The sequence below is a fragment of the Toxotes jaculatrix genome, chromosome 8 (genome assembly GCF_017976425.1).
Source record: "Toxotes jaculatrix isolate fToxJac2 chromosome 8, fToxJac2.pri, whole genome shotgun sequence".
In the NCBI taxonomy this organism is placed as follows: domain Eukaryota; kingdom Metazoa; phylum Chordata; class Actinopteri; family Toxotidae; genus Toxotes; species Toxotes jaculatrix.
The window spans coordinates 23388300-23413070 of NC_054401.1; the positions used below are offsets into that span (position 1 = coordinate 23388300).

Consider the following 24771-nt stretch of genomic DNA (forward strand, 5'->3'; position numbering starts at 1 on the left):
ATTGTTCTGATTGGTCTAAACAGCAGCAGCCTTGTAGCTTGTTCAGAACCTTTTATCTACCTCCAGCATTCACCACTTTGCTGAACACAAGGGAAAAAAACACACCATAATTATAAGGCAAATGTGCTGCATGTGGGTATGGTAGTTCTGGAATAAGGGGTAGAGAAAGGTCAAGTACAAAAGGCGGATTCTTTAGGAAATGCTGTGCTTAAATATTTGGTCCATTTCAGAGGAAGTTGTGAACATTTCGATCATGGAATATCGTTTCCCCTTTTGAGGTTTTCACTGAAACAGAATCTTGTGTGTGGTGAACCCTGTATGGGTGCGATTACGCACGAGCTATCTGGTGGTGTTGTGCACTACAGGGATGGTTGTGAAGGCCGGGACCATCGAGCTAAAATGTATCTTTGATCTGACAGAGGCTAACATTCCAGGCGCACTCATGCACACATTGTAAATGCATAGAAAAACTTGATCCTAATTGAAAACGTAATCAGAAATGTTAACAGGCTCTGTCCTTCTTGCAACAGAAGGATGTATGCTAACGTGTAATTGTTGCAGTGATTTTCATGTTTCCTGGTGTCATGGCTGGCAGGCAGGCCTGTTGTGATGTGGCCTGCAGGGTCAGCATTGAACCGTGAAGAAGAATCCTCAACTACCACACTATTGAAACCTCACAACCCAGGCATGGTCATACCAGACCACCACAACCAGAACAGCTGGAGCGCTTTCAGATGAATAGCAATAAATAGAAATAAAAGACACTTCTTGGTATATGGTTGTAATTTGCACTCATATAGCCATAATCTGTTATAATACACAGTTGCAGTCATGGTAACATGGCCTGCTCTTGTGAATGAATCCATGGTAACAACATCAATACCTCTCTGGCAGTCACGAATACACATGGCTAATGACTTCTCATTAATATTGACATGATAACGTCTATGCCGCCAAGGCAGCGGGCTCATCTCCTCCTCACCTCAACTGCAGTGCTCTCCTTTAGCTCTAACCTTCACCTTACAACAGGTGTATAGTATAAGATTGTGGTTACATTAAGATTCAGTAATGCTGTTATTTGTAAAACTTAAGAAGATCAAGGTAAAACTATGTTTTACGTTTTATAGATGATTTCTTTGTTCTGAAGATGAAGGGAAAATTAATGTAGAGTTGCATTTTTGTTTTTCCGTCTTTTGCCTCTTGTCCTTGCACTCGATAGTCCCATATGGCCCCAGCCTCAGCCCCCCACCAATGTAACCTCAGGCCCCATGCCTCCATTTTCAATTCTCAGTCCCCAGCCCCACTTTCAATCTTTGCACCCCCCCCAACTCCTAACCCCAGGGAAGTGGCTTTGGTGGAAAGCCACACTAAAGCCCAGTAGTATTTACACACTCTGCTTTCTCACAGAGGGTTCACAGGCTGTTACATGTGCAGTTGAGACAACAGAAATTTTTCTCCTGTTATGTTTTTTTCCTCTTCTTCCCATGTTTGAATGATTCTCTGCTTCCCTTTGTAGCTGGAAAGAAAGTGATAGAGAGATCAGATGTGTCTGCAGAGGAATATATAGGTGATTTTAGATCTGATTTGTATTTCACTGTGTCCCTTTTACAGGTTTCTCTGTCGTGTCTTATTTTATGTGTATGTCTCTTGAGTGGGCGTCATTATTTACAGTCTGTTTTCCAGACATTTTACTATACCTTGTCGTGTATGTGTGTGTCACTCTGCCATGCATATATGAGCTAGACTCCCACGAAAACCACAGCAAAAGTATCTGGATGGATTAGGGAAGTAGACGCTTTGATTCCTAGTTGGACTCCATGTCACGATGAAGCTGTCATCTTCTGCTCTTTAACAAGGAAGACATGTTGACTTTTAAATATCTTTGTCTTAATATTTGCTCACTTAAAGTTACTATATAGACAGGGAGCGATCATGATTACTGCAGAAGCTTTCCTGATGTGTGGATCACGTTGCCTCATGAATTGGAGCAGAAAGACGATACCATCAAAGAGCGGGCTTAGCAATGGCATCTTAAGATGGCAGCAGGAAGTTTGTAAATCGCAGCGTTGGATTCGGAAGGGAGTACAGATAGTGTTCCACTATAAAACTGGAAATGGATTTCAGCCCACTGTCGCAGCTGTCCCATCTATATTTTGCTCTCTACCTCTCTCTCTCTCACACACACACACATCTATCATCAAGTGCTCTTTTAATGGTGTAAACTATCCCATCCGTTTTCAATAGCATCAACAACCCCAGGACCCTGAACGTGCTTGGCAGTCAAACTCCAAGCTTTTACTGCCAGCCTCTTTTAACTGTCAGCCATCAACCCCCCTGCCATTTAAAAGTACACAGCAGGCCGGGGTCCTTCTTTGTTGGGATAGTTGAGTAGTTACTGAGAAGCTGTCTGAACCTCAGTCATGTGTATCAAGAGTCAGGGAGGGGTGTGCAGGAGAGATCCCATCAGGACCCAAGAGCCTTTGGAAGGAGCTCAAGTACAACTTAAACATACACTTGCCCCCACGCACTCTCTGTCCAACTCACATTCACACTATGTGCTGTTTTGAAATTGTGTATTTGAATTCTTGTATGCAGGAGACTTGACACACACCCTCTCCCTCCTAAACCAGTGTTTTCAATAGTAGGCCAGTGAGATCTCCTCTCTTGCATGCAAGGTGACGTATGAGTGGACAGCATCCCTGCACAGCTCACATGATTTCAGTTTTCTGTGAGGCTTTCTCATTGACCTATTGCTGTAGGTGCGCCAAACTCCACCGTATTGTTTTCTTCTCACAAACCACAATATATTGATGACTCTTACTAACAGGAATCCATTCGTAGTTGCCCACATTGTTCCAAGCATTGGGAAAACCCATGAAGACACAGAGTTGCCATTTGAAATGAGCTAAAACCTCTGAGCCCATTTATTTCTCTCAACAACCAACATATAGCTGCTCAAAGAAGGACGTAAAAAAGTTGAGTGTTTCCTAAAGAGAGAGAGAGGCCTCCTGGAGGTTTTATGTGGGACCAGGCTGTAGATTTGGCCCAGAACCCCAGTCTAAGCTGCTCCAACCTGGATAACTGTCAGACTGTGATATATCTTCACTCCCCTGTTGAGGTTTTGTTACTCCCACAGATGATATCACTCATCTCATTCTTCTACTGGCTGACAGCTGCACTACCAAGATCTGCATTCTTAAGATTGAGAATATATACATTGTTGACACCTGCATATGTTCGTATACATATACAGCACTGTACCATTATACACCTACTATAAACGTACACACCTGGAAGTATTTGCTTACTCTTTTATTCACAAGCTCTCTTTTTCATGTCACCCCTCCCTCCCTCTTTTGTCCTCCACTTCATCCATACCTTCTACAATCCCCCCCCCCGTTTTTTTTTCTCAGAATGGGAACCCAGAGGCAGAGGAGCTGGTCTACAGCCACTATGTGATCTGTAACGACACCCACGAAACGCTGCGTTTTGGCCAGGTGGACACAGATGAGAACGTGTTGCTGGCCAGCCTTCTCAGCCACCAGTACAGCTGGAGATCCCACAAGTCCCCTCAGGTAGTGCACTCACACACTCACACATATAGTGTGTATGTAGCCCAGGGCCTGGGAAAGATCTAATGCCTCTCAGTCCTGTGGTTTTGGTTGGAGTTTTGAGTAGATCCACACATATGCATGCTCAAACACACACAACGTAAGCACACTCCTATAGGCTATTATAAATAGAAATGCGCAGATGCATCCTTAATATGTGTGCATGGAGCACATATTGAATGGAGCACGTATTAACAAGCAGTGCACATACATAAACAAATAGTGCCTGCATAAACTTACACACACATATTCTGAACCATACCTGGACTATGCAGTGCATGGGAGCACACACACATACCAATGTAAAAATAATGGTTTACGCGTATAATTCCACACTCACTGACTTTCACATACAAGTTCTGTCCACAAGCTCACAAAGCTATATACACACACCAGACACACCGTCATCAGTGTGCAGCCGCCATCTTTGTGTTTCTGTTAGCGCTCTCAGACAGTGCCCTGACAGCATTGTTAAAGAAGATTGATTATATTTAACCCTTTGTGGTTTTGAGGTTGAGTGGAGGGTGGGCTGGCGATCTGTGGCATATGTGTGTGTGTTTGGTGCGCACATGTTTCAGGACCCCCATGTGTTTCACGGAGAGTGAAATAGTCAAGCTTGAGAAAAGACATGGCCATAATTGCTCGCAGTAAGTCAGTAAGTCAAGTTGTATTAATCATCGACCATGGTTAATCTGTGCTCTTACCTCACTCTCGCTTACACACACACACACACACTTGGATAGTGGTGATCTGGCATATCGGCACAGCAAATACCACATCTCATTTTAGCAGTAAGTCAAAATGACCTCTGTATTTTCGGGGATGTTTTGGAAGACGGATTGTCAGAATGGGCCAAATATCATCATAGATGAAGAATGTGATTCCGAGATGGTTCTGTCATATGTTATTCCATTATGTGTTTGTGGTATATGAAATATGTGTTCTCAAGATGACCATGATTTGTGAAGCTAGATAAATAAGAAATAGCACAACTTTGCCAAAAACACTCAGCTAACTTACTGAGCTTGATGATAAAATGCCTGCCAATGTGTCCACCTCAGCAAATTGTAGCACGCACTCCTAATTACATTTCGGGGTTATAAAAATAGTGACACTGATAAGAGAAAGGGTTGTGTTTCATTAATGGTTACTTGGTCCTGCAAGTCTGTTTTTGTAGCTCTTACAAATCAGTTTCCAGGCGGAGCCGTAAGTGGTTGTGCTGTTTTGCTAAAGCCCCATGATGTCTTGGAGTGTCTAAAACAACTCTGATCATCATGAGCCATCATTTCCCAGACCTCCCCACTCTCCCTTGCAACTTTTCCTTTCTCTGTTTGTGAGCCAGTTCTCCACTTCAACCCCAAGACCTTCCTCTTAACCCCTGACCTCTCGCCTATTTGTCAGTTGTATTGTCAGCCTTGCGTCCTGGCCTGCACTTAATACTTGACTCGTTCAGCCTGTCCATTTGTGCTATTATTGTATATTTATTCTCTTTTTATACCAACGTGGTGAACTTGAAAGTTAACATCTCCTACCACAAGATCCTCTCCTCACCTCCCTCATCTCCAAAACCTCTCCTTTTTCCTCTTTCTTTTTCCTCCAACATCGAGGTGGGATCTCAAGTCGCATAATTTCAGTTTTCTCTGTAGTCGAACTTTTAATATTTATGATAATCAGCAGCTCACAGTGCCTCCCTACGGGCCGTCCTCAGTACCGGTTGTTTGAATGATAGATCTCAGCTCTGTGATTACATTTGTGTCTAGTCAGCTGTCTGCTGTGTCCTCACACTGGTTTTAGCCAGCAGACCTGAGCTTTCAACCATTTTCAAATTGTCTGAGCTCCATTCATAATAATTGCCGAGTCTTGTTCCCATCCACTTTTTTGCACACACCCCCACCACCTCCCCACTCCCCCATGCTGTAATCCCTCCAAGTACATCAGTAAACACCTTACAGCTTGGCATCCACACTGCAATTAGCTCAGTTATACTGGGGATATGCTAATGCTATGAAAGGTATTCTGTGTCTTTTCTTGCCATGCACTGTAGGGACATGCTAGATGCAGGCCAAAACCCATTTCAGGCTACACACCCTGAGCCACAGTTTAGAAAACATAGCTGCACAACATTCCCTTGTTGTCAGCTCAGTCCAGGTCTCTCTTTATCCCCGATGCCTCACCTCCATCAGTTCGGTGAGATCAGTAGACCTGGACAGTCTCTGGCTTCCAAACTGTTTTGGGGTTTCACTTGGACATTTGTGCCTTTCTCTAAAGACTCTCCAACAACAGCACACCATTTCCCAGTGCAGTCTCTTTTTCAACCCCCCCCCCCCCCCCAGCATAGTCCTGTGTTCTGATGTTCACGACCATGCTGGCTGAGCTCATTATCCCTTGTCTGGCTCGTCCTGATGCTGGCCTCCACCAGCCTATCCTGTTCTGTTTTGGACTCTGGCTAGAAGGTGAATTTGTCCTTTTAATCTCCGTTACACCCCCATAAGTGCTGTCCTCACACTGGGGATCATGGCCTTGAATTACCCCTGAAGCCCTGCTCCACATCTGGCTTAATCTGTTCTTTGGCCATCGCAGTTCCTTCTCTTTTGGATCTGTACAGTTGCCTTTGTGCACCTTTTACCTTCCTTACATCATCCATAGTCACACTGCACATCACTCTGTCCACTACTTGACTGTAGTATAGCTCCCTCCCCTAATCTTACACTCCTAGCCCACTGGAACACTGAACTACCATTAGTACCATCACTCTGTCCAGGGTTCACCTGTCTCTACCTCACAGCCTTGCCCCAATTCCCTACTTTATCAGTCGCACACACACAAATACTGAAGTACACACTCCCCACCCATTCTGTTCATGGCCAATCTCTTCTTGTCTGGGAGGCCTGGGGCCTGTCGAGAAGGCAGGCCATCAGCCTGTCCTCATGGCTCTGGTATGATGTGTGTGTGTCCCAGCTGGCCTGTCCCCCAGGCACATATACACACACACACACACACACACACACAAGCCAGAGCTACTAATTTGCTGTTGTAAAGTAATCTGTCCCCCCCTACTCTCTCTGCCAGTGAGAACCCACTGGACTTGAGATCATCTCAAAAAGAGGAAAATGGAGGGAGAGAAAGAGAGATGGGGGAAGAATGCACAGGGAAATTCAAAAGGAGGGTCACACAGAGTTGTCAAAGGGGGATACTGCACATGCACTGCCATGATCTTAACACTCACAGATTGGCTTCGAGGGCTCTACAGCCAAAAATGTGTCTGCTGCTATCTTTGTGTTCCTCCCACCTTCCCCATTTCTCTCTGTTCACGATGAACCCATTAAGGAAGTATAGAAGAGTAGATTTGCCGATTGTGTGGATCTATAATATTCAGACCTCATGCCCTCCACTCCACCGCTGTTGACCAGTGAAGGAGCAGCGTGCATTAAGATGGCTAGCATTAGAGGAAACATTGGTGAAATTCAGCCATGCATGTTTGAGCTTCAGTCTGACCCAGACTCAGTCTGTTGTGCACCAAACTGCGACTAGCAGCCATATCAGAATGGTAAATGTTGTTAGCATCTTTTATTTGTTTGTTGGTGTGATTAGGTATGTGATGTATGAACCCCAGGCAGAAAGTGTCAGTATATAGAGAAAGTCCTTCCTGCTCGAACAGGCCTGCTGTTGTTTCAGCTTGAACTAAAACAGGGAGGCATATTTAAAATCCTGCAATCTCCTGTGTGTACTTTTGTGTGTCTGTGTGTGTGAAAGAGCATTGCTTAATATGTGTGATCCTGGGCAGTGGAACCAGTGTACACTTCCCACAGTGTTGACATACCTCCGAATATCTGTCACTTCTCTCAGATGAACACTGGAGCAGAGTGTTTTTGCAGTGAAACGTGAACCTCGGCTCAGGTCACACTCCCTCTCACTGCTCCTCTGTTTCTGCCCGTCTCCCTTCCACCCTCTCTACCCTCCCGTTCCTGCTGTCAATTATAACCATAAGATGCATTAAAAGGCTTGATTGAGGCAGTCACGTCCTTAGAGCCCCACTGTCATCCTACCCTTGATCAAATTCATGCCCGTAAGTGCACACTCAGTCCCATATATACACACTGTGATCAGATGTTTCCTAAGGCCTGGAGTCTGTCAGGCCTCTCAGTCTAGTTTTTCTCCTTCAAGCTTAGCATGCCTTCACACCCCAGTGTTTACTAGCCAAGGTGAGGAAGTTTATAAACACACATTGTCTATTATGGAGAGAGTAATAGACAGAGAGATGGATAAAGATAAGTAGATTGATAAATCCATTAAAAAAATATGCCAGGATAATCATGCCCATAACTCCGCACTCTCTTGGTAAGTAAGTGCAGTTTATAGCTATCTTATACACACACAAATACACTCACTGTCCTCACCCTGCTCTTTTTTCAAGGCCTGGGTGTGTGGTGTGGTGTGGTGTGGATGGTTGAAATATCTGGCTGCTCTGTACAGGATGCAGCCTGGCTGATGGAAATCCCTGTGGTTAGTGTGGTTAGCAGGGAGAGGGGTGTAAAAAGCCCCCTGGATTTGGGAAGGACTTTTTAAGTGCCTACAAGGAATATTCACAATTTGAATAAATTGTAATTTACTCGAGCAGCAGGCTTCTACCATGGAGCTCTCCCTCTCTCTTCCTGCATGTGTGTCTTTGCGTGTTGGTATGGGGTGTGAGTATGGTATTGGTCCTTGTGTATCTGTGTGTCAGTGTTGTGTTGGCGTTCGTGTGTGTGGTTCCCCAGGGGTAATGTGCTGGAGATAGCAGCCCAGGACTATTAGTTTGCGGTTAGATTGGGCGAGTTGTTGGAAGCATGCATGACAGGGAGGTATTTGGTATGAGTGTGTGTGTGTGTATGTGCGAGAGAGAGAGAGAGATGAGCGTGAGAGAACATTTTTACATCAGTGTACTCTATGTGCTTGTTTGTATGTGTGTTTCTGTGTGTGCACGTTTACAGTGGGGTTCAAACGTCTGAAACGTCTCATGATACGTGTGTGGAACTTTGCATAGTGTATTTGTGTCCTGTTGTTTACTTGTCATAGGCGCTTTAATATGTCAGTTTAATATGGGGACTTTTCAACCTGAGGCAGTGCTCAGTGTTTTCCTTACTACTCAAAATAAGCACAATAAGTGAGTCATGTATTTATTCCTTAAAATGTATCAGGGTTTTTTTTTTCCTAGTAGGATTTCATATTTCTTTCGTCCTGACCCATTGTTTAAGAAACACTGCCCTCAAGTGAAGTGGTTCAGTTGTGCTGTTCATCCAAGTTTGTGGCTTTAACTGCAGTAGATTAGGTTGACCCTTTGAGGGATATTAGTTCCAGTCAGGTTAACCCACACACTGACTGATCAGAGGGAGAATGAGAAGCCAGTGAAAGAGGCTGCTGTCCAGTTTGATCTATGGTGAAACCCCCTAGTGGAATAATCTAATTACCAAAATATCACCATAGTGATTATAAAGGCAAAACCTTTGTCAAAAACTATTAAAATATGTTGGCTGAATGATTAAATTTGAAGATGCATCATGTTCTGGTCATTTTAATATTTTGTATCTATGGCAACATGATACAAATTGTGCGTGAGTCAGTGTGTCAGAAGCTAAGTCAGAGGATCATGATCATCACGGCTTCCTGGGCAGGATAACCTCAGACAAACAACAGTCATTGTTAGGCAAAGCTACAGCCTTCTTCAGCTATGCACCATTCAGATTCCTGGTCCGGGTTACATGGCAAATGTCCACAGTGAGTGAGGAGGCCTTCTTAGTCAGCACAGCTCAAATAATACAACAATAAGAGTAAAATTAAGATTAGTAAAGGCTTCTCTGTCTCATCTTTCTCACTGATATGACTTAATGAATTCCTTATCATGGTGTCATGCACACAGCTACGTCACATGGGTGTAGGACATTTATATCCTGCTTTTAACCAAAGTGATTTACAGTTTACCTCTCATTCATACGTTCACTCCTACACTCAGTCACCAATGGCAGTGAGCTACCATGCAAGGTGTCATGAACCACAGGCAGTTCAGACCACAGAGTGGTGAATATACGAGTACATTATTAAACTACAAACAAGTTCAAAATAAAGAAAAACAATTAGTCCGGCTTACTGACAAAAGCATTTATTATGTAATGCTAAAGAAATCAGAGTGAATATTAATTCAGTAATCCATCTTACCCTCTTTTTCAGGCTTTTGAGACAAATACAGAAACATTAAACACATCAAAATTTAAACTGTTTTTGGTCATTTGTATTCCAGAATATTTTGGGGTTTTATTGAGCTTTTTCATTGTAGTGTGTAGAATGGAAAAACAAAGGGAATCAGTTTCTACCTCTCCCTTAACAGTCAGCTCACACAGTCTGTTTTTCTCCTGAATGTCTTAAAGCAGCCAACCTCAGTGGCCAGAGGAAGAATATCAGTTCTCAACTGTGAAACTAAAGAGCTTTGGCTTCAAAGACAAACCTTTGTTTAATGTGCAAATACAGTGGCTTCAGAAAGTATTCAGACCCCTTCCCTTTTTTGCACCCTTTATTGTGTTGTAGATTTTGTTGTAAATGGATAGCATTGCAATGAAAAGTGTTTACTCAATAACCATAATAATGGTAAAGTGAAAACATGTTTTTAGAAATCTTTGCAAATGCATTTTAAATCAAAAACCAAACCAATCACTGAACTCTCTCGTTTACAAAAGTATCCAGACCCTTTGCTGTGGCACTCCAAAGTAAGATCAGTTGCATTCTGTTTGTTTCATTATCCTTGAGATGTGAGTCCACCTTTGGCAAATCAAAGGGATTGGACAGGTTAGACAGCTGCATACCTGTGTATATATGGTCCCATGATTCACACTGCATGTCAGGCCAAAAACCATGCCATGAAGAGTCTCTGTGTAGACCTCCACTATAACATTTTGTGGAAAGGTGTTCCCAGGACTGAACAGTGACCTAAATAATTGTGAAATGGAAGAAGTCTGGAACAAACAGGACTCTTCCTAAAGTTGGCCGTCCAGCTAAACTGGGCAAGAAGGGCCTTGGTCAAGGTGACCAAGAACCCAACGATCACTCTAAGGGTCTAAGATCTTCAGAAGTCCTCTGCAGAGATGGATGGAGGACTGTCTGAGCAGCACTCAGTGGTCACCTGAAAGCTTCCCTTGAGTGATATGTGACAGCCCACTTGGAGTTTGCCATATGGCATTTAAGAGAACATGAGGAAAAAGATTCTGTGGTCTGATGAGACAACTATTAAATTCTTTGAGCAGAACACCAGGCACTGTTTATCAGCTGACTAATACAATGAGAGGATCAGTCAGGAAGAATGGGATAAACTGCCCAAAGTCAGCTGTGTGAAGCTTGTAGATATTTACCCAAGCAGACTGCTGAAGAGGCTTCTACGAAGTACTGAACTAACTTTTGTAAATGAGAGATTTCAGTTTTTTTTAAATGAATTTGCAGGATTTTCTAATGTTTTCAGTTTATTATAGGTTTTTGAGTGTAAGCTGATGGGCTCTTTCGCCTATGAAGAGCACAGTTGCTTTCACCACATGGCCACCTTCTTATTTATTCTATCATCTGCTGTTAGTCGGGCAGTTCCACAAAACAATGATTTCACATTCCCATGTACTGACCCTGGTGTTCATGTAGTGATGAGCAGCATAACAAATCTGTAAAGGATAATATTTGTATTCCTGTGAATTCACTTGAATGAACATTTGTGTGTGTGTGTGTGTGTGTGTGTGTGTGTGTGTGTGTGTGTGTGTGTGTGTGTGTGTGTGTGTGTGTGTGTGTGTGTGTGTGTGTGTGTGTGTGTGTGTGTGTGTGTGTGTGTGTGTGTCTGCCTGCATGTGTTTGGTGTTTGTTTCTGTGATTCATTCATTTCATCAGCAGCTTGACACTTTCACTGTTGGATGTCTTTCAAGGCAACTCAACAGATATACACAGTCCTGGGAGGATTTATCTGCCTAGTAATGGAACAGATGCTCTACTCTGCTGAATTACATATACACACATCATTACACATGGAGATCAAAGGTCATAGGTAATGTCATGTTCCCAGGACGTTTAAATGAGCCTCACAAGCCACAGCCCTTACACTTTAGCTACGCAGCCATTAGGTCTGTAAAGCCAATCTCCTGTACCCCATCTTTCCTACTCTCCCCACCTTCAGGCAGGACAAGCATTAATGCTAAAGTCTTTTAAGAAATTGCCGCCTCCCTTTAGTTAGTATTTGCTCTCAGTAAATGTCACAAGGAGGGATGAAACATTTTCTTCCAGCAGTGCTTGTTGGGAACTGGCTCGATTAGTGATTAATAGGATATGTCTCAAGATGTTGTGAACCACATGTTTATCGTGCCTTATATTGCAAATAGAGAAAAAATGTTTCAACAGCATTATGCTGTCAGTAATTTTTGAAATCAGTGACTCTTGAATATTCTGGGAACCCATTCTCATCTTTCTGCAACCCACCATTTGGTCCTCATCCAACCTTTTTAAAACAATGTACTACATTCCCCAGCTCTGCACCACAACTCCCCACCACAAGCAGCTTTTCCTGAAAAATACAGACAGGACAGTCAGTCTCAACCTTCACCGCCCGCCTTTCCTTTATAGTTCTGTACAGCTAATTCCTGCTCATCCCTTCAAACTCAACGCGGTATTCAGAGGAGTTTGTTTTTTCACTCTTACTTACATGCCATGAGATTTTATTTTGTATATCTGATGAGCCACTGCTCTGTCATGACTGTGTTTGTGTATATATTTGAGTAATTCCACTCCCTGTGTAGTTAGTCCCAGAGGAAGCTCTCCCCCTGAAATGCGGAGATTAATTTAATTATCATGTCGACGAGAGCTAAGCTGCTAGAGTCTCGTATTTGTTTTTCTTTGTAAATCTTTTTAAACATGCCAATGTGTTAGCAGTTCAAAAAATATGTTTTCATCCTCTCAAATCAAATCAAATCCTTGGCCTTGAAACTACAACAGAGGGTCTTAAACCATAGTTTGCAACCCAGTTTGAGCAGCAAAACTGTTTCTGATTGGTGTCCACATGACAAAAGTGTTGGTATGTTTTAATGACCCTGGTCTGCATTATAACACCAGATTGTTTAAAACTGAGATCCCAGTCTTCACAAGTTAGCCAACCCATGCTTTACTATGATGTCAGTTACAGAATGAGGTCTCTTGTTGTGGACGATGTCTTCTGTTTTGACATAGCACATATCTTTTTCCAGTCTTTTCAGAACTGTAGTTTATAGCTAAAAGAAAAACTGAATGTAACTAAGATTGTTTTGATAGATACTGTAGCCAAGACTGTTCGCTATCAGCAGTGTCAGGTTCAACTTCACTGGGCAGATCTCGAGGAACGATCACCTTCTAGTGAACATGTGACAAAGTACAAGTGGTGTTCAAATTAACAGCCATGGGAGCATGCTGTCTAACAGATTGATGCAGACCTTTAATGTCCTAATGCACAGAGACAAACAGGTACCAGGCAGCAGCCTCCCTTAGGAGAGGAGGGTTTAAGTCTTTGTGGAAATTATAAACAGAAGTGTGTCAGAAGTGGCTCTAAAGTGTAGCTGTGAAGGGAAAGCTTCTCAAAATAACAGACTTTTTAACTATGTGCAGTCCAACAGGTTTAGAGCAGCTACAACAGGCCGGATTATTTGACTTGTTCAACTCAGCAAGCACTATATAGTCACCACACAAACCACACTATCCAGGTGGAGAGTTTCTTTTGGACATCATTCCCTGCCCACGGCTGTGAGTCCCGACCACAGTTGGGCCTTTTCCACTATGGGCAGTTAACGACCTGAAACATACAGCTTCCCATAATGTTCACTTTTAAGAACCTGTAAGGTTTTAGTTCTGCTTTGTGTTTCCACTGTGTTTTACAAACCGGAACATTTTGGATATACGTGACTGAAAGGCCGACACTGGGATAAATGTTCTTGTTTTGATGAGCTGTTTGGCAGGAGAGCACAGCTGTGCGACAGGCAGACAATTGAATAAGTGCAAATAATTTAATATTGATTTTCTCTCACCTTTACATGTAATAACTTTTAAATGTCAGAGTCTTTAAATTAACTGATTGCAGTAGCATGTCAACAGAATGGGTAAGACCAACACAAGATCAGCCCCCCCATGGGTGCATCCCACGAGACAGGTCTGCTGTCCCAAAGGACACAGCTGGTGGTCCTGCTCTCTCTCTCTCAGCCCCATACTGTCTAACCAGCCCAGCTGGTTCAGGTGTTCAGTTTAGGTGAAGAATCAGCGAGCGTTGTGGTCCCATTGGTGCTGCCCTAGGTTCAGCACCATGGACAGCATCTTAGTGCTATATGGCCTGTCCCACAGGAATAGTACTGGACTGGGTGGCGGTTTTGGTGTAGGAACTACAGGTCACATGACAGCCTGGGACCCTTAAAGGCCCCTTGCCATATGCTATACACCCACCATGAAAGCATTTCAGAAGAAATAGCTGTAAAACTAAGGCATTTTTCTTAGTATGACACACAACAAAAAGTAAAATTGGATGATCAAATAAATATTATATCCAGTATATGTTTGAGAGCCACCTAGTGCTGTATTAAGATGTTCCATTCATGCATACCAGCCATCAACTAGGCAGAGTTAGAAACAGGCACTAATGCACATGATTTACTTGCATCCAAGTAGGAAGCAGGAGAATTTTTTTTTTTTTTTTTGGGATTTATGATCATGTGAACATGTTGTGGTGATATATTTTCTACATTCTCCGGGGGCCTCAGTTTCATTAAACTGACTACCACTCTGTTATGGGTGGCTGTATGGGGTTAACCGATGCTGCATTTGTTCTTTAATGGTAGAGCTTGTGGTTTTGTTGTAGTGAAGAAAGCCCCTGCGTGCTGAAGTGTTACATTGCACTGTGCATTGCATTGTCACACCAGTGGAGACATCAGTTGCATTCATGTTGTTATACTGCAGTCACCCTAGAGTCCCTGGTATTTCAGGGGCACTCTAGTTGTGGTCACGTTACGGGTGACTGAGGTCTCTCCTTGCTTAGTCAGCTTGTGATCAAGAACATACCGCTTTTTTGACTTGCATGTACGGTATGTGTGTTTGTTTGTGTTTGTCTGAACAGATGGCTTTATGTACAGTATGTGGTAGCCCTCCAGTGGACTGATGTTGGATGTTTTCCTGTTGTTTTCCCGGTTAAACTGAGATAAGGTCTCTGTCCTTCCAAGGGTCCTCGACTACTGACTCCTTCATCCCCCCACCATGTGGTTTTCAAACCTCTCTCCTCTCAGACAGTATTCCTTTTGTCAGCTCCCCTTCATTCGGTGCAAACACTTGCCGCATCTGCGTCTCCTGGAACCCTCAAGGCCCTAAGATGTCTACGATGCCTTGGTAGAAACCAGAGGGAGAACTATGGAACAATGTTAGTCAAGCATAAACCTCTTAACGTCTCCTCTGTCAACCACGGACCCACACAATGCCTTCTCTCTGTACCTTTTTCCAGCTCAAACCGCTTCTTAGACTTGCAAATCTGGGCTTTGATGTTGCACTGCCTTGCTTCTTTTGTCAGAGAGAGGGAGCCAAGGAGGAGAGAAGCATTGTAGACAGCTGCTAAAACCACCATAATTCCCTCATGTTACATGGGTTAGCCCTCACTGCCCTGGCAAGGATGCTGTTGTGTCTCTCTGTTCTATCTTTAACTCATTTACGTTCTTTTTTTTTTCCTCCCACTGCAGTTCAACTTTGCCTACTTCTTTCTTTTCTTTCTCATGCCCATCCTTTTGCAGGACAAGGTCCAAATCCTTATTATTTTGTTTTGTGTCTGAATATAAACCTGTTTCTCATTTGTTAGGTGGCTTGCTTGCTCCCGGGTCGCAAAGAAATTTCACCAGACCAGACAGGCCTCTGTTCCACATCCCTCTTCTGTCAACTACACCCAGGCAACATTAAATAAGATGGGCAATAGAGACTTGTCAGGCTATTTTTAAACATTTAATATGTGAAATTGAGTTCACATCATTTTCAAATTTTACATGTTGCAAGCTTCAGAAAGTTTAGTTTAGATGTAAAGCTTGCTTTGGGTAAAGTTTAGAGGTAATCAGCCGTCTAAGACTTGCCTCAGACTCTTTGGGCCTGTTATGGAAACTAGTGTGCAAAGCTACTGGTGTTGTTTTTACCTCTACTCCACGTCCCTACGTCTCAAATCCCCTATTATAGTATAAGTGAGACAGAATGAAGGAATGGTAGTAATGGGTAGACGACCAACGACCACTGCGGCTTTGTCAGCCTGTCTGTGCAGCATCCAGGAATGCTGATTACATCTCCACTGCGGACAGACACTTAATTTGTGTTATGTGTGCCCAAGCACATTCCTGTGAGAGGACAGAAGACGGATAGCGGTTACAGTGGCAGGAGTGACTCGCTCTGTCTGCAGGGGGACAGGGGTTGGAGGACTTTTGGTGTATGTGTGTGTGTGTGTGTGTGTGTGTGTGCGTGTGCGTGTGCGTGTGTGTGTGTGTGTGTGTGTAAAAGCATGTGAGAAACGTAGTTTCCTGACACCAGCAGTATCAAAGCAAAAACTTGATTATTTGCCACTGGAATGAGACAATGACTTTTTACCAGGAAGTTTAAAGTCTTTGCTTTGGCTGTGACTTACTGATATCCTGCTGTGTTTTACAGGAAACTTTGTTGCTAATTATTTTCTCACGGGACAGGATTAAGCAACAGACCAGGCAGTAGACATGACATCGTACCCGTGATGGAATTTGGTTGGTTGGTTGATTGACTCACTGCATGTAACTTACAGTTCAGGCGGGTGGAGGTGGTAATTCTCAGAAGCCAACACCATTTCTGAATGTGTCAGTCCCATGTTTGGGTTCTGCATTTGGTTTCCATAGCAACTGGCAAATCTGGGTGGTGGGGGTTTCAGAAAGCTCATGTGGTCCTGATCTTGTGATAAGACCATACATGGTCCCAACATGATCTGTGTGGATTTGAATGTCGTCATTCAGACCCTCTGATATTTGGTTTAGCGGACAGGTGTTCCTCATTATGTCCAGGTTAGTCACAATATCAGCAGGGTCTTTGATTTGAAAAGTGTCATTATGTGCTCAGCATTCAGCAGATCCTATAGGCCCTGTATTTATTTATACTACTTAGATTGTGGCAATGTCATTAAACCTGGTGTTGAATTGTAATATACAAACCATATCAAGCTACAGCTGTCATCATTGCCACATTTGTGAAGACCCCTGTGAGGATGTGGCCCCTGCAGTCTCACTGTGGACATCAGACCAAAGAGGAATGGATCTGATCTAGTCCAAGCAGGAATAGACAATCCTCTTTCAAATCAATCAAATGATTCATCTCCATGGAACTGAGATGAATCATCTGTAGCTTAGTTATATTAGTTTATTTGGACAAATGTGTCATTGTCAAATCTTTATGGCAATACAAGACAGCGATGTACTGTCAGCCCAAAAACCACATCAGTAACCTGTAGTCAGCTCTTTTCTAAAGATTTGGAATGAATGATTGTAGTTTGATTATGTTAATAACTGGAAAATATGGTTGACTAAAGCATTTTATTGATATATCAATACAGTTGGTCAAGTTACATCCAAAGAATTTGGATGAATGCTAGTATTTTGTTAATGTCAGGGCTTGTGGCCAGAGTTGTTATTGGAAAAGCAACAGTATGACATGACCCTGGCCAGATCCTGTTCACTATCAGCAAAACAGATAACAGACAATATACAGCACCATTCAGTCACAGAGTGAAAGTGCTTTGTGCAATTACATCCAATTGTCTGGTGTAATAATCCCTCAGCAGATCATTCTGGTGCCAAAATTGGAGCCCAGTAATGTGCTGGAAGCTGAGTGTCCACTATCAGCCAGCCATAATCACAATCTGTCCCTGAGGATTCAGGGGAAACAGGGAGAGACTGAGATTTCAATTTCACATTTCTTTCACACTCAATACCCAACTTGGGAAATAATCATCATATGACGGATGGGTTCTTAGCCGCTCTTGGACAAAACAATCTTCAGCTCAGTGCCAGTTGCTGAGGGTGAGCGTAGGAGGTCTTCTAACAATTTATCTGGAAATGAGATAAAAACTTAATTAGCAGCTGAGGTTACAAGCTGAAGGCTGGTTTTGCTCAAAATGTTGTTTTTGTCTAGATATTAATAGAGTTAGAGAATCACATTTTACAGAGCTGATACAGATAGATTATTAAATTTCCAGTGTGTATCAAAGAACAGTCTGAATAGTTGCTTTTGGCTTTATAAAACTCTGAGATAACTGACACTTTTAGGCTTACTACGTTTTCCACTTACTTCAGTCCAGTTTTGTTTGTCACCTTAGTGTGCTGGCCTCGTCAAGCCATTGTACTTCACAGGCAACTTTGGACTTCACTTTCATGTAAGGCCTTGGGCGGGGGGACTTCATCATTTCGAGGTCAGAGGTCTTTGATTTAGAAATCAGATGCGATTGTGGTTTCTTCTTAACATGCTTGGGGGCACCACAAGCAAAATAAAAAATCTGAGTAAAAATTGTTTATTTATTGTCATAATATAGCTTCTCCTCTACATTTACATCTCACCTACAGTATACACAATATTACAGTCCTGTAGATAATGACACATTATAGTCAACCTGTAAGCTATGACGTTTTGCTTCAGATGAAGCCTCATTTTCCTACAGAGACATTTCTCTTCATTGAAGTGCTACACTCAGTTGAAAGCTCTTAGGCTGGGCTTAATCCATGTGCGTAAAACTACCACATGTGGCTGACTGGGTTTGCTCAGTGTCACAGCTGGATAAATCACAAAGAGGCAAAGCAGCTTCTTATTTTTCATTCTTGTTGTCCTACGTGTCCAGTTCATCCGTGTCACCGCTGTTTTTTTTCTCCTTCCACTGCTTGAGTCAGAACAGTGATGAATTAAAACAAGAGCAGTGGTTGCTGTTTGAAGTCTGAGGAGAGGCTTCTCACTTAAAGGTCAAGTTTAGCCACAGGAATGATAAAGTAGATGGAGAAAGAGGAAATGATAGAGAGGTTAAAGGACAGAGAAGTGTTGAAATAACAGATTGGTCCTTGCAGATGGTGCTGAGGCACAGCAGAGATCTCCGGGCGTTCACCCCCACAAGATTTTGAACATAATTAACACCACTCCAGTCCCACTCAAAATCCTGAAGACTGAGGCTTAATACTAAGAACTTAGGGCCGCTTTTGAAGCTCATTGCAAAATAAAAGGTTTCAATCTCATCTAAGTACCAGGTCACATAAAGACAGACAGGGAGCAGAATGGCAGAAAATCCTGTATCACAGTTTCCCTCAAGCCACCGTGATCTTACCTGGTCTTTATTACAATGTTAGTGCTGGTTTAAGGAGTTGTGTAGTGGTTCTCCACCCTTAGGCTTAACCTTAACTTGGTTGTTTACACCAACTCTGCCACATTCCCTGTGAGTAAGTCCACTGAGCAGGAGATCTGAGAAATTATGTAATTTCCACTCAGTCGACAGGGAGGAGGGCAGATCTTGAAAAACGTGAACTCAGGCTTTGATTAAGAATGTTATTGTAAAGAAATCTGCCTTCAAACAGTGAGGAGAGACTGCAGTGGAGAGAAACACAGAAGGTCTTGACCAGGGTCCCCCCATGCTCTTTGACCTCAGGAGTAATTTATTTTTCTTTAAACAGACTGGTTAAATGTTTGGTGCATTGAAGCCACAAGTCAAAGTGTAAATTCTTCGAGAACGTTTTCCTGTGTTTCAGTCTGGTCGCTAGTCCTGTGGGAGAGTATTGAACCTGTCGCTCCCCTGATCCCCCCCCCCCCCCGTCGCTGCTGTCTTTCCAGACTCTCTCGCTCACATACATTGGTTCTTTGTCTCTTTCTCCTGTCCTCTCCTCTCCCTCTCTTACTGTTGCAAGTTTGATGTTGTGTTGGTGGGCAGGGGGTGGACACAGAGAGCCAGGTGGAAGGTCAGCGATGCTGCCTCAGGGGTGGGGGGGGGGGGGGGGCTTTGGATCCCCCTACGTACTGTATTTATGGTTCTGCTCCCGTATTATGACCATAATCTAATAACAACACTCACATTGTTTGACAAATTAGTTTCCTTGTCATGTAGCTCTGAGCATCCTGTAGTGAGAAGTGGACAGATAGCCTCTCTATGACCTCACTGTAGTAACGTGCTGTATGCATTAGTCTTTTGTACGGCAGACTTTGTGAGTGGATTTAGGAAAGGCTGCAGAAAAATGTTCATGACACTATTGAAAGCTAAATGTATTGTATTGTGTGTATTGTGTAATGGGAAAAAAAGCAACTCAAACACCAGTGTAACAGACCGTCTGCAGATATAGATGTAGTCTTAGAAATGACTGCTGTACAGATTTTCAACCCGGCTTCCATTCTGTGGCCCACAATACAAGGAATTATGTGGAAAATGGTCAGAAAATTGTCACCGCTGCAAAGTTCTTTGAACGTCAGAAGACAGGACACGGTCTGTTTATCGCTGTCCTCCTGTATCTGTGTGTGTTTAGTCCCAGCCACACACATGGATGTGCTCCACCAACGAAGTGATGGATATAAAGCTGAAAATGTTGAGAGCCAAACTATCTGCCTCTTATTTAGACGTGTGGAGAACAGAGCCCTCCACATCCAACCGCATAAGTATACACACACACATATGCAGCCATAATGAGCTTCCACATCAGCTGTTTTCCACCAGTCAGTTTATTGTGTGCAACCTTCTATTTCTACTTTCAGCAGCAGCAGGCCTGTTCAGCACCAGTAAACAGGAACTTTGTTGTTCTTCTCCCCCCTTCCAAAATCTTCTAAACAAAGACTCTTGTTGTTTACTTGCCTTTTGCTTGAGGATAAATAAAGGGCAAAAAGACTAACCTCTGAGGTGTCCTCTGTCTCTGTTTTTGTGTGTGTGTGTGTGTGTGTGTGTCCTGCCTTGTCCTGTCCCGCAGCTGCTGCACATCTGCATTGAGGGATGGGGGAACTGGCGCTGGTCAGAGGCCTTCAGCGTGGACAACGTAGGGACTCTGCTGAGGACCATTCAGTACAAAGGACGCACTGCGTCTCTCATCATCAAGGTGGTGCAGCTCAGTGGTGTCCAGAAACAGGTACTGTCAGGTTTGGTTTGTTGTTGTTGGTGTTGGTGTTGGTGTTGTTGTTGTTTTCTGGTTACACTTTCATTGTAAATGCACAAAAATTCTTACATAGAGGCTTTGAGAAAATATTAAAACATTATACATTATTATTATTTACTTTCTTCATCCTGCAACCATCATTACTTTTTTTTAATCAATTAAAAAATATATCTGCAACATTAAATGTCTGATAAGACAAGGTAAAAGATTAAAAAAGGATTACAGTTGCCTCGCTAACAACATGTGTTTGGGTTCCCTCTGTGTTTCTGGGGCTTTCGACCTTATCACAGTCAGAATCAGAGCTGTCGTGACAGGCTGCACGCGAGTGACACATGCGCACTCCAGTGATCTCACTGCCTTCATTGGCTCATGGGCTTTGCTCAGTTGCTCTCATAAGACTCACAGTGTTGGCAACACTTTTTAATTGACAAGTGAAGATTTGTGGAACAAATGCACCACCGCAATAAACAAGGTCCAAGGTTTTCAACATATTCAAGAATATAAGCATCCTGCAGATTATTTTGCTGCTAACCTGTAAAAAATCTTGTAATTGATTCACTGCCACAGAGAAAGCAGGAACACGTTTACTGTGTTATGCCTTTTGAATGCTGCTATGGAAGCCTGGCCTTTTTCCCAGCGCTCGTTTTTGGATGAGCAATTTTTAATATCCTTTTTTTTTTCCCCATTTCTATGTTATGATTTAGTAGTTGCTCAGCTAACAACAGGCTTTATTCTGTTTTTGTCAGTTTTTGTAATCTGTTTTATAGCACTAAAACATAAGCTTATGAGCTTGAAGCCATCCAAAAACACAATGTGCCCCATCAATTCACAGAGAAGATCACAGGAAATCATAAACCAGCCTAAACCAAATCATAAACCAGCTGCATTTTGCCTTTTTACACCAAGAACAGTTGTGAATCATATTTGGGTTTTTTTCCACAAATAGAAGGCAGAGATGCTGTGTTCCTGAAAATTCAGAGATGCCATCAGGTTATGGCAGTGACGCTTTGTTATGTAAACAGTGTCAAGTGTCGTACATGTCTCTCTTTCGTCCTCCAGACAAAACAGACTCGGCCTCTCACATTCCTTCCTCTGTCTGTCCCTGACTTTGCTTACATCTTGTTCCCATTGCGACCAGTGATAGGGTATGATCGTTGGTCACATCCAATTCACAACACTGAGCTTCACGGTGTCTGACACTACAGAGGAAGTTGGCTCTTGTCTGCCTGAGCATACCTCATCTTGTTTTTGTTTTTTTTTGTCGAGGGGTTCATTCTCAAAGTGTCACTCACTGCTTTCCTGTTTGTCTCCGTCCCGCTAACCCATGATCTCTCATTGTGACAGCCTCGTTATCATTCATATTAGCACCTAATGTGGACTGCTGTTAAAATACCCCTCGTATAAAGGCCCCTCGTAGAAATACCATGCACACACAGATCTGCACACACATCCATTCTCTAATTACACACACACACAGGGAACACTTTGATGCCTGTGTGGGAGGACACACATGCAGGCAGAGGCCTTAGGGCTACTACTGACAATTATTGCCATGATCAGGTTATCTGTTTTTTTTAATCTGCTCAAAATGACACCTTCAAATTCCTTTCAATGCCCAAAAGGTATTCAACACACAGTGATGTAAAACAGAGGAAAGAAGTGGATCATCAGCTTTGAGAAGCTAGAAACAGTGAAAGTGTAAAATATTTGTTTGATGAGATTTAAAATAATAAGTTCATTCAGTAGATTCATTGTGGTTAGAGATATACATTATTCTGTTTTTGAGTTTCGTGTCTTCTTTCCTTTAACTCCTCCTGGGTTCTTTTTGCACTCTGTTTAAAACAGACTTACTCACTCTCGTTCTTTTCTTTTTGCACATCTGTGTGTCAACAATGAAAGGACAAGAGGAAGACAGGCAGCCAGGGAAAGAAAAGTGTGTTATGGTGTTGTGTGTGTGTGTGTGCGTTACAGCAAGCTGCTGACATGAGTGTGCGTCGGTGAATGGATATAAAGTAATAATTGATGGAGATTTCCCTCATTTGGGGCCAAGGTCTTTCTCTCCAGAGATCATTATCAGTGACACAACCTGCTGAACACACACAGCCATGCACGCACATGTGAAGGCATGAAAAGACTCATGCACAGAGGGTGGTGGAAACACTCAGTTCTGAGCAGAATTAGATGTGTCAATACCAGATGACAGCTTGCTGGTGGCCGTGACTTGGCTGTATGAATCTTTGTTCTGTGCATACACACACACTGGGCCTCATGCAAGAACCAGCCGTAGGAACAGATTCATTTTTAAGTAGCACGTACGAGCAAAGACAGTTTGTGGAAATCATCAGTTTTGTCATTCAATTTTCTCTTAGGAACGAGCGAAATTCACAAGTAGTCCAGACCTGTCGTATGAGTCATGACTGCTTTTCTTTTTTTTAAATGTCTGAATATACATATGAATGTAGATATCAGAAATATCTATAACAAACTAAATTCTAAATTCGTATTCTGTTCACCACATCATCACCATGGCTTTCCAGTTTACTGAGAGCTTTTTTATATTGGACTGTTTGAACTGGCATTTTTGTTAAAGCAGCTTATACATTTCATTAATTAGGAGAATTCCCTCACTCTGTCAGCTGCCTCAGGGTGTGACTGCAGGTTGCTGTCCGGTATCATCCTCCGCTGCATCCAACAGTGTAACAGCACCTTCTGTAGGCTGGAACAGTTAAGAGAGTTTGGTGAATCCATCTTGAAGCTCTCGTGCAGGGAGTGAGAAAGATTACGAAAATGTTGTTGCATGAGGCCCCATTGTCTGTATATGTGTGGCACATGTGGTACGATGAAAGAAAAAGTGGGTGTGTGTGTACGTATGTGTGCATGCTGTACATGGAGTGATGGACAGTGACCTTAGAAAAGGGTCAGGCAGTGAGGAGGCGGTCAGGCTACATAGCAAACCTTTGATAAGAACAGAGATAGAGGCAGTGAAGCTACAAAGGATTCATGTTCTGAGACTCATTTAGAGAAGCAAAGACAGTTGAACCTGAAGTCGCACTGATTCAGAAGGCTTTCAGAAACAACGCAGTTTCTAGCATCTGGTTTTGAAGATTTGATGGAGGATGATTTTCCCTATTGTAGGTTTAAAAAACAGTACAGCCCCTGTTCCTAACTAAACACATGGTGCAATTCTCTCACACACTATACTTAGATAGGAAGCTCTTTCTATGAACTGAAAAGGCAGGTGTTTTGGTTTTGTTGATTACACCCCTACATGTTCAGCATCCCTTACAGGCTGTAGTAAAAACACAACCTGCACAGGATTTAAAAGTAGAGTTGAGAAAGGATTACACTGTGCTTTGCTTGTGGTAAAAGGTCAGAGGTTAACCCTCTCTCTGTTATACCATGCTCAGTGCTGAACAGAAAGTGTAAGTACATCCTGCTTGTCACAGACAACAGGACGTTTCCATTCAACACTTGGTGTCTGTTTCCGTCTACATGGGATAAATTATTTCTAATTGTCGCGATTCTCCTCTTTTTAACTCCAGGTAATAATCTGTGGGCGGCAGGTCATGTGCAGCTACCTGACTCAAGACATTGAGCTGCGAGTGGTGCAGCACTACGTGGGGCCTGACAGTCAGACGGTGGTTAGGGAGCACTGTGACTGCCTGGAGGCCGGGTCCAAGTTGCCTTCCTATGTGCTGGAGGACACTGAGATGACAGAGCTGTGTGTGAGGGCTCGAGGAGATGAAGACTGGTCCCAGGACGTGCAGCTGGAGAGGAGAAACAAAGGGAGCAGCAGCTCTGTCGTACAGGTACGTTAAAATAAAAAGACCCTTAACTGCAACCACAGTTTGACACTGGAACAAATTTCCATAACCAGACTGAGCTGTTGCTTGCTAAGGGTCATTTCCCCAAAGACCTGTCGAGATGCTGTAAACAGCACAAGAGACTGAAGCTTGTGGAGTCACAGTTCAGATGTTTTGTGATCATCTGAACTGTCTACACTGTAG

The 24771-nt window shown here is 43.0% G+C and overlaps 1 protein-coding gene across 3 annotated transcripts in view; it reads left to right on the forward strand.

The window, feature by feature from the left end:
- LOC121185668 (vacuolar protein sorting-associated protein 13B-like) overlaps positions 1–24771 on the forward strand; it is a 362080-nt gene that overhangs the window by 262228 nt on the left and 75081 nt on the right. For all 3 annotated transcript variants that reach the window (XM_041043972.1, XM_041043973.1, XM_041043971.1), the window contains exons 46-48: positions 3414–3575; positions 20582–20737; positions 24307–24573. In XM_041043972.1, coding sequence (XP_040899906.1) covers positions 3414–3575; positions 20582–20737; positions 24307–24573 — 585 coding nt within the window. The remainder of the gene's footprint in view (positions 1–3413; positions 3576–20581; positions 20738–24306; positions 24574–24771) is intronic.